Genomic DNA, 9,675 nt, shown 5'->3' on the forward strand with positions numbered 1-9,675 from the left:
AAGAAGCTGTATAGAATATCAATTCACTTTGCGGCAGTCCTTGTAAATTTGAGATTCATATCTTGTAGAGAATATAATCAAAGCAGCTAGTAATCACTTCAACTATGAGTATTTATGCACAAAGACATGTTTGATGTAAAGATTAAAAGACAGAAAGGGAAGAATAAAGTTTCACTCATTCTTAAAGCGTCCTTTTATATAATATGTAAAGGTAAAAACAAGCGTGAACAAAGGTTAGTATAGAATCTTACTAGAACAAAAGAATACAGAGGCTATCTGTACTGATCATTGCTTTAAACATCACTGTATAATACTTTATATTTCAGATTTTACAACAAATTCCTACGTGAGGCAGTGTGAGGTGATCAGGGGCTTGTTAAAACTGAAATCAAAGAAACTGATATTTGGCTCTGCACTGGAATTTTTTTTTCAAATGTTCCCTTTTTGGCTCTAAACGTTTTATGTCCTTTCAAAAACGCATTTCTGTGTGGATTTTGCCAAAAAACGTTCATTAAAGACATGAAAAATATAAGTTTCCAGTTTCCAAGGACACTCAAGCTTTGGAAGCCACCAAACGTTGGGCGTCATTTTCTCACTAATTTTACTTCTCATACCAGGTGACCCCCACCTTCTTAATTGGAACTATTTCGGCTTCTAGTCAAGATAAATGGGTACTTTTTTTTCCAAATGCAAGACAAATGAACAAGCTTTAAGATCATATTAATAACTCTATATGCCCAAAAATTGACGAGCACCTGATTCCATAGGGTCGTGACACATAGGCTACATATAGACAAACACACAAATGTGTTGGGCCAAAAACACTCACAAACACACATGACGTGTTTCCATGTTCTCTATCTGAAGTCATTTTTTTCATCATGGCAATGTTCAAGAAGTTCAGCTGTTAAAGACAACCCATATTATCCCTCGACAAAATACTGCCATCTTGAACAATTTCATCTTGAACAACTTTGCTTGTACTTAATAGTAATAGGAAATCAGGATGTTGGTGCCACTTGGAAATTTTGCTCCAAAAGTTGAAAGATAGTTTTTCCAGGCAAACTTGAAAGAAATAAGTTTGAGCTCATTCATGGCGGATTTCCAGACTCTCAGACACTCAGTTTGGTTCAGTCCCATCTTAAAAGAAGGTGAAATGTAAGTGTCACCACTATATAATAACCAAATCTTTAAAAAAGTAAGTTTCTTTTAAAGTAAGTGATTTTATGTCCTAATTGACACAATTTGATCAATTAGGAGGCAGGCTTCGTACCTGACTGTACTAGCCTGTCATGGCCAACCTGGGCTCAGAGGGATGCAACATTCTAGCAGAAAGAAAGAGATGCTCGATAAAAATTCTCCTCACACTGGAACCAAACTCAGGTCTTCTGCTTGTGATGGCCAAGCACCTAACACCTACACCACTGGATCGATAACAACAACACCTACACCACAGACACTGTAGCCTAATCATTGCTCAAAGAGTCAATAAATATATAACTGGAATCAAACAGATAGAGAGATAGACAGCATTTGTATAGCGCAAATTCCTGCTCAGCTGCAAGCTCTATGGGCTTTACAAACAGCAAAGAAAGGGGGGTTCTGAGATATCTCCAGACGGTAGACAAGAACAAAAGAACAAGACAAATAGTGAAGAAACAATTAGGGGGAATCAAGTCCACAATCATCTCACTCAAGGCAGGAACAAGTTCACAGATCCACTTCAATGTGATCAGCACTATTCAAAACAACCAACATTATCTGAGATAAAATAAAAAGTTCACTCACATTCAACTTAACATCTTTGGTATCAACCAAAATGTAAAAAAAAATCCCCCAAAACAAACCCACACTGCTAGCTTTAAAGAAAGGGATATTCTGAAGAGCTGACAGTCAACCGGTGAAAGAACAAGAATGAACTCCTGATGTGTAAGCATTTCACATGCTCAAAACTCAAATCACTGACTCTCTACACTTCACATTATCTTAAGAAATGCATTTTTTTGCAAACATCAATGACTACTTATAAAAAAAGTCAACATTGGAAAGTAAGAAAACATACTTAAAGTTTGTTAATCATAATAATTATTGCAAGCCAGACTACGGGAAGATAATTTTACTTTATAACTAAATGTAGAACATAACATCTTTCTCCATTGTCTGAAATGGTGACTTGAGTATGGACAAAAATATCTACCATAACAATAAAATTTACTGATGAACAATACAAATTACCAAAAAAAACACACAGCAACATCATGACGAAACCTGTGAAACAGGGGTACAGTACTCAACAATTGAAAAAGAAACCCAACCGAAGATACGAGTCATTGATCAACGTAACACAAATGAAAAGAAACTGCTCCGCTGAAAGCACAAACAAAAATAAGCATTGGATATTTTTTCTTATTTGAGTATATTATCTTTGTAAAAAAAAAAAATGTTATGCATCGGAAAGTCTCGTTCAAATAAACTTCATATAGTTCAAGTACACTAAAGTATTAGTACCACTTGATTTTTGACACTCTTGAAAAATGTCAGAGAAAAATACACTCCCTTATTCCAATATCATGGTAATTATAAATTTTTTTTAAGGTAATAAAAAAAATTATCAACAATAGAAAAGAAAAACAATTTTCTTCCTCCTAAACAGGAGGATATTGCTTTTGCTTCTTCCAGGGCTTCCAGTAAAAAATGTCCACGACCAACCATAGGTACAATGTCAGATTTTCTCACAGAAAAATATTGTCCTCAGTGTCAAGATGATAAACACAATACCTGCTACAACAGACGACAGTGCCCATTTCTGTCTGGACGTTTTTGAATTTTTGCTATCTACAAGTGTAAAGAATAAAAGGTTGCTCCGGTGCATCTACACTGAACTGAATAAATATTGCTACAAAAACAAAGTACGTGCATCTTTACTTTGTTTCTTTGTCCTTTGCTCACCAGTGTTTGAGAGCTTGGAATTCAATAATACAATGACATCAGACAAAAAAAAAAAACTGTCAAAGAGGCAGGACTTTCAATTTAACATCATCCTTAAGACAAAGAAGCCACGTCTGTCAAGAGCTACGAAAATTTTTCAAAATGACTCAAGGCAAGAATGACCCACAGAAGATTCAAAACAGGGTTACATTTACTTTACTTTACTTTACTTTTCCGATCCAGCGGCCATTTGGGTTCTAGCCCTTCGGTCTGTCGATATGGCAAAGAATAACCAGGGTTACACACAGCCTTCGCAATGACACAAACAAAATCAACCAGCAATGAAATAAATACAGTCAAACCTGCTTCAATGGCCACCTGTATAAGAAAATCACCAGTAGAATGGCCACTTTTCCTTTCCTCCCTTGTGTATCTTTTACATTACAATGACAGCTGTCTTAGACGGCTATTTTTCTCCTCGACTATGGGTGGCCGTCTTCGACAGTTTCAACTGTACAACTATTGCTTCACGTAACCCTTCAAGAGTCTCAGACATCATTCACATGACACTCATCTCATTCTCTGTTGACACGGAACTGGAAGAATCAGAAATTAAAGGCAACACTGTATTTACAACCTTTATCAATCAATCAGTAGCACACCTTTAATAATTATGACGTATGCAATACGAAATTTTCTCATGACATAAATTTATGACATTACAAAAAGTGCTGGACAAAAAAACACCTTAACGCAGAAAGAGTAAAGAAAAAAAACCCTACGCATGCAAAGATCTTTTTAAAAAGTTCAACAATGAACTATATTCAAATGTCCTTATCTAATTAATTTAATTACATTGCAAATTAAACGCATTATCTTCCTGAAAGCCATGAGGAACAAGTTCAATTCATTCCTATCCAAGTTACGTTTTAGTATTTGGTTTTTAATAAGTGCCCTTTTTAACTCTTGGACAGACTTGCAAAAAGTCACTATCTGGCATGAATGTACGTGCTTTAGTGTTATATGTTGCTACCAAAACAACTCAAAATCATTCTGTGAGACAACACAACCATTATCAGGTGCAAGACAAAGATATTAAACAGAAAAGAAATGAAGATATAAAATGTACATCCATTACTGTTTGTATATTTAAAAAAAAAATCAAACAATGATCACAATAGAGCAAGAGATAAAAAAGGTTGAAATTGTGATTTTAAACAAATCAACAAGTCAGTCGAGTGCATGAATGAATAACACAGAAGAAAAAGTATAGCCTATTCAGGAGGGAGCAAAATCAACCAATAGCAGAAGAACGCCCGAAAAATTTCTTTCTAAAAAAAAACGTACATTGCTGAGTAAATTGAGTGAGAAAGTCAAGTAAAAGTAAACATCTTTAATCAAAACTAGAGACAAAATCAGTGGCACAGGATCAAAGAAGAGGGGGTTGTGCGTGCTTCCTAAACCTGTTTTTGGCCTGCAGCACTGCTGAAAAACAAGAGTTGATAGTCAAAGCAACTTGAAAGTATTGAGCACCAATTTAAACGCTTAGCTAATGATTGGTGAGGTACCACTAGGGCCAACCTGGATTACATGAATGACATACATGACTGATGAAATATCTTTTCAAGAAACCAACAGTAATTGTCTTTGAGTGCAAGGCAAAAAGCTTACCCTACATTACAGGCGCTTTTGATGATGATGATGATGTAAAATGCAATGTTTCCTATTTTTTCAGGCAGTGAAGAGCATCTGTTTCCGAAAAAAACATTTTTAAAAAGCAGGTACTTTTACTCCTCTATTGACACAATTTAGATCATTTGGAAGGCAGGCTTTAACCCTACTTGTGAGTGCCAACCTGGGCTGAGAGGCATGCAGCATCCCAGTAAAAAACTGCAGCTGTCTTGACTGTTTCTTTTATCCTCAAATCTCAGATATCATGAGTCATAACTCAGAGCTGACTGGAAATAAGGCAGCACCTTTAAAAAAAAATCATGTAACAAGTTCATAATATCAAAAGTGAAGTTTTTACTGACCCAGCCAGAATAAAAAATTTCATTAATAAATTTGTGAGAAATCAAAATTTCTTTGTCTCATCAGACTTCAAGAACAAATCATATGATCTTTGGAAGAATTCACCTGATAAAAGAATCTGATTCATCTGTACTGTAGTAAAAAGCTACCTCAGAATTACAAAGTTCTATCTGCTCAGTACCTAGTTTTGAGAAACTTGACGTAAAAAATTAGGAGCTTCACAACATGTCAAGCCTTTTCAAATGCAATTTTTAAAAATCTTGATAATGACTTCGGATAATCTTACGATTTTGATAAAGCAGATAGAACATTTGGTTCCCGACTTCATGGATATAGTAACTCAAAACTGTCAAAAATGTCAGATAGAACTTTGTAATTCTGAGGTAGCGAAATGTGTCATGAAGAGATGGAATCAGGTGTTCATAAATTTTGGGGCATATGGAGTTACTGATTTCATCTTAAAGCTTGTTTATTTGTTTTGCTTTTCATGGAAAAAATACTTATTTATCTTTCACACAGGTAGAGATATCTGCAATTGAAGAGGGTTTTGTTGCCTGTGTCAGAGAAAAAATTAGCAAGAAAATGGCTGCCAAATTTTGGTGACTTTCAAATTTGAGAGCCTTGGGACACATTCCTTTTGTGCCTTTGAGCAGCGTTTTTCAGTAAAGTCCACACAGAAATGTGTTTTTGAATGGACATAAAAAAAGTTGAGACAAAAAAATAAAATTTGGTAAATTTGCTCAACGGGCAGAAGAATATTGGTCTCTTCAATTTCATTATTTTGATGAGCGCCTGATTCTACCACAATGCCACAAAAATACATTTTAATATTGAAGCTTAATCTCACCCATTACAGAGCAAACGAGAATAAACCAGGGACTCACTTTAAGAAGTTATGAAGAATAGTAAGGCATGTTATTCCCTATGACCCCTGTGAATAAACCAAAGACCAAAATGTGAGACAAAGAGATAAAAATACTTTCTAAGATACATTTACTTTTACTCTGGCCACAGACGTCACAATCACACTGTCATGTAAAAAGAGTTTAAAGTGTATAAAAGATATAGAGTGATCAGGTAACCCTGTGATCATTATATCTCTACACCAAGGGCAGAAAGTTCAGTAGAATCATGGACATTGATATATATATATATATATATATGCAAACAAATATCTTGACTGTGTAAAAAAATGTCACATTAACGGGATATGTAAGGGTTCAGAAACAACATCGTAACAGCTGACATTAAACTAACATCACGCTCACACATAGTCTTTCATACGTTTGTCATACAACACTTCCGTGAATATCACAAGGCAGAGGTCACATGACCCTGTTCAAAACAAAGTTCACAAACTGTTATCAAATTTAATGTCAGTAAAGGGAAAAGCTCCACACTTATTATATTAGTAGTTCTGCAACTTTAGTGGCGCTGATAATGACAGTGCAGACGGTGGCAGTGGTATGGTGGGACTTTTGTTTTAACTTTATCACCCTCCCCCCTCTCTCTCCCCAAAGCCACTGGCAAATGATTTTAGAATAATTCTTGCCATATTTTTCACTTAGTTTTATTGACATATATCTTCCCTGAGAATCAAATATTCCTTTTTGTCCTTACCAAACTAGGAAAATTATACTATCATTTGTTGTTATATAGTATTATATGTCCTTTCATTGTCTCAGTGAGATTTAGAGAAACATATCCAGTCATCAATAGAAATGACAGTCTAAAGACAAGGTTTTTAATGCACATTCTGCACTTCATTTATCATTTGCACCTACTGTTGTTTATAATCTCAAAGAAGAAACCCTCATTATTTCTCATACCATGTGAACCAACTTCCCAAACAAAACAGAATGGGAGTACCATGAAAAAAATTAATACCTCATGTTAACATCATAATTTGTTTTCGTATGTAAAAGAAAAAGTTCAGATCAGGGTGAGATTCTCGGTCTGCCCCTTGGGATACTCAACGTAGTACTCCTCATTTTTCGGCGACACCTGCGATATGTGTCAAGGCTGTGTAAATTTCATGAGGTAAGAAGAGCTCTTAATTGTGCTACGTCTTAGTTTCCCCCATCATCCTCCTGATACCAGAAACAAAGGATGACATTGAAGGGCAAGGTATTAGTTTTCTCCATCCTCTTGACACCAGAAACAAAAGGATGACATAGAAGGGCAAGGTGTTAGTTTTCCCCATCCTCTTGATACCAGAAATAAGGTATAACATTGAAGGACTTGGTGAGCACCTCCACCGTCTGCGGACCCCGCACAGGCTTCATCCCGTGTCGTTTCCACAAGCCCTGGGGGAGGTACACTTGCCGCTGACCGCTGCCCTCACACAGTACCGGAGCCACCAGGAGGCGATCACCGATCAGGAACTGGTCGTTGATGACAGCTGCTTGGGGATCTTGCGGCGCCAGCCACCACAGGGGTCTGATGATGGGCAGTTCGGGCTGCTCCTCCCACACTTGGGTCAGATAAGGCAGAAGCTGAACGTCGCGCAGAGTCAGAACTTCTCGCAGGAACTTTTGCATCTTTTTCTCCTTCAGCAAGGGAATACTGGGGATTTCTAAAACAGGAAAGAAAATAGCGAGCTGCAACCAACGAATGAACATCTCCTCCGTGGTCGACTGGAGTGCCATCCGGTCTGCGTCAGCGATGAGTAAGGAGTAGCCGCTCATCCCAAGGACCAGAGAGTAAGGAATGGAGGTGTTGAGGCAGGAGGACCCCGGCTCTCCGTAGAACGACATCCGAACCGGCGTGTACACGGGCACGGGAATGAAACCTGTGGCCAACTCCAGGACGAGAGAGATGTTGAGAGAGGCCAGGTCTCTGTAGAATATCCGGGTGTAGTCCAGGTATGTCATGTTGGAGTCGTGGTACGTGGAGTCGGGGGGCACGTTCAGGTGGAACAGCTTCAGCGCTCTGACCTCCAGCTGCACGATGAGACGGCGGATGTGACCCAGGAACCACTCAGCTGCGTGGGGGTTGGACACGTCCAGGACTGCACCCTCCTGACCTCGCCACTGGACCATCTTGGTCACCAAGTTCAGGTGGTCCTGTACAAAGAATGTCCGGTTGATGCCTTCCTCAAAGTGCTTGGATTTGTAGCTGAAAAAGGTGGATATAGGCAGGATAGGATAGCACTGATGGGCTGCTGCCGTTTTGATGAGGTTGTCCACTTTGTCCACCATGATTGGGTCTACGCTCAGGTCTCCAAACTCCTCCTCCCAGTCGTCGTAGAGCTCGATGAGGCTGCACTGTGACTCATTCCTCTGTAGCTGCAGCAGAAGCTCTGGGAGGTTCTCTTTGGCCGACAAAGCGTGGATAGGTTTGGGAAGAAGAAAACTTTTGTGCGTTCTCTTGAAGCCGAAATCCGTGTCCACCTGCTGGCGGTGGTTCTGGGAGGCTGTGTAGACGTCTTTGAGAGAGCTGCTCTGACAGACAGTGTACTGTAGTAGATCGGCGGGCACGTTCTCGTCCCGCTGCTCCAAGGTGGACATGATGCAAAACTGCCGTTTGTCCGTCTCATTCCAAGACACCGTGAATGGAAAGCTCGAGTCTACAAACACCGCCACACCTTGCTCACCGAACCAGATCGGGGCAAGGTTCTCCGTCTGCTCCTTGGGATACTCCACGTAGTACTCCTCATTCCTCAGCGACACCCCCGAGATGGGCCAGGGCGACGTCATGTTGTTGAGGTAGCCATACCAGTGATAATGCTGCAGGTAGAAGCAGTCTTCCACAGAGAAGCTGGGCTGTAGCCCCTCCCACATCAGCGTGTAGCAGACGGAGGAGCTGTTGTCGTTCTTCTCCACCCTCAGCCGTGCCATTTTGCGCCAGTACAGACAGTTGGCCTCGTACGACTCGTACTTGTCGTCCCAGCAGTGGTCGTAGGGCGTGGCCAGCAGCTTCCGGCCCATGTCGCCGTACAGAACGCCGTCTCCCTCGTTGTTCTTGATCTCCAGAGACCGCAGCTTGACCGTCAGGATGAAGTTGGAGCCGAAGCGGAGAGACTCCACAGTGTCTTTGTGAAACAGCCAGATAGCGAATACTCCGATAGAGATGACACCGAACATAAAGTAGACGGCAATTTTCATAATACGCCGCTTGCGGCGTTTACTCTCCTGCGCCTGAACGGCCTGAAACAAACAGAAAGAAACTGGCTTTAAAAATATGTAAATAAATACATTTCACTTTATATATCCCTAAGGGAAAAACATGGGTTACAACTGCATACATAGGGCCTAGGCTACATATTTAGATTCATAAATACCCAAATGCACACATGCTGAAACACACAAACAGGCATGCAAAGAAAATCTATCCAAGTTACCAATATACGCAATATCATCACACCAGTAAAGACAATTTTATAAGCATGCCATTGCTGGTTGCCACTGTGCAGCTCCCTCCTTTTGGTCATTACTCACCATCTGTCACGTGGGTATGGAACAGGTTAGTTTGTTTCTTGTTTGTTTTGAAAAGTTAGCAGCTACGCAATACTTTCCTCTTCCCCAAATGACAGGGGCAGAGTGGAGAGTGAGGTGGAAAATGTTGCCGAGGTTAAACTAACAACAACAACAATAACAATAACAACAATAATAATAATAATAATAATAATAATAATAATAATAATAATTTCATTAATATAGCACATTATATTCACGCTCTACAGCATGCTCTATACGCTTTACAACCAACAGGTAC

At 39.4% G+C, this 9,675-nt stretch overlaps 1 protein-coding gene across 7 annotated transcripts in view; it reads right to left on the bottom strand.

The window, feature by feature from the left end:
* Positions 1-6,460: 6,460 nt before the first annotated feature.
* Positions 6,461-9,675, bottom strand: part of LOC101853313 (myogenesis-regulating glycosidase) — a 111,077-nt gene continuing 107,862 nt past the window's right edge. For all 7 annotated transcript variants that reach the window (XM_013081958.2, XM_005097380.3, XM_013081960.2 and 4 more), the window contains one exon: positions 6,461-9,107. In XM_013081958.2, coding sequence (XP_012937412.1) covers positions 7,149-9,107 — 1,959 coding nt within the window. In that variant the 3' untranslated portion in view covers positions 6,461-7,148. The remainder of the gene's footprint in view (positions 9,108-9,675) is intronic.

This window comes from Aplysia californica, unplaced genomic scaffold, assembly GCF_000002075.1.
Source record: "Aplysia californica isolate F4 #8 unplaced genomic scaffold, AplCal3.0 scaffold00153, whole genome shotgun sequence".
Classification (NCBI taxonomy): Eukaryota; Metazoa; Mollusca; class Gastropoda; order Aplysiida; family Aplysiidae; genus Aplysia; species Aplysia californica.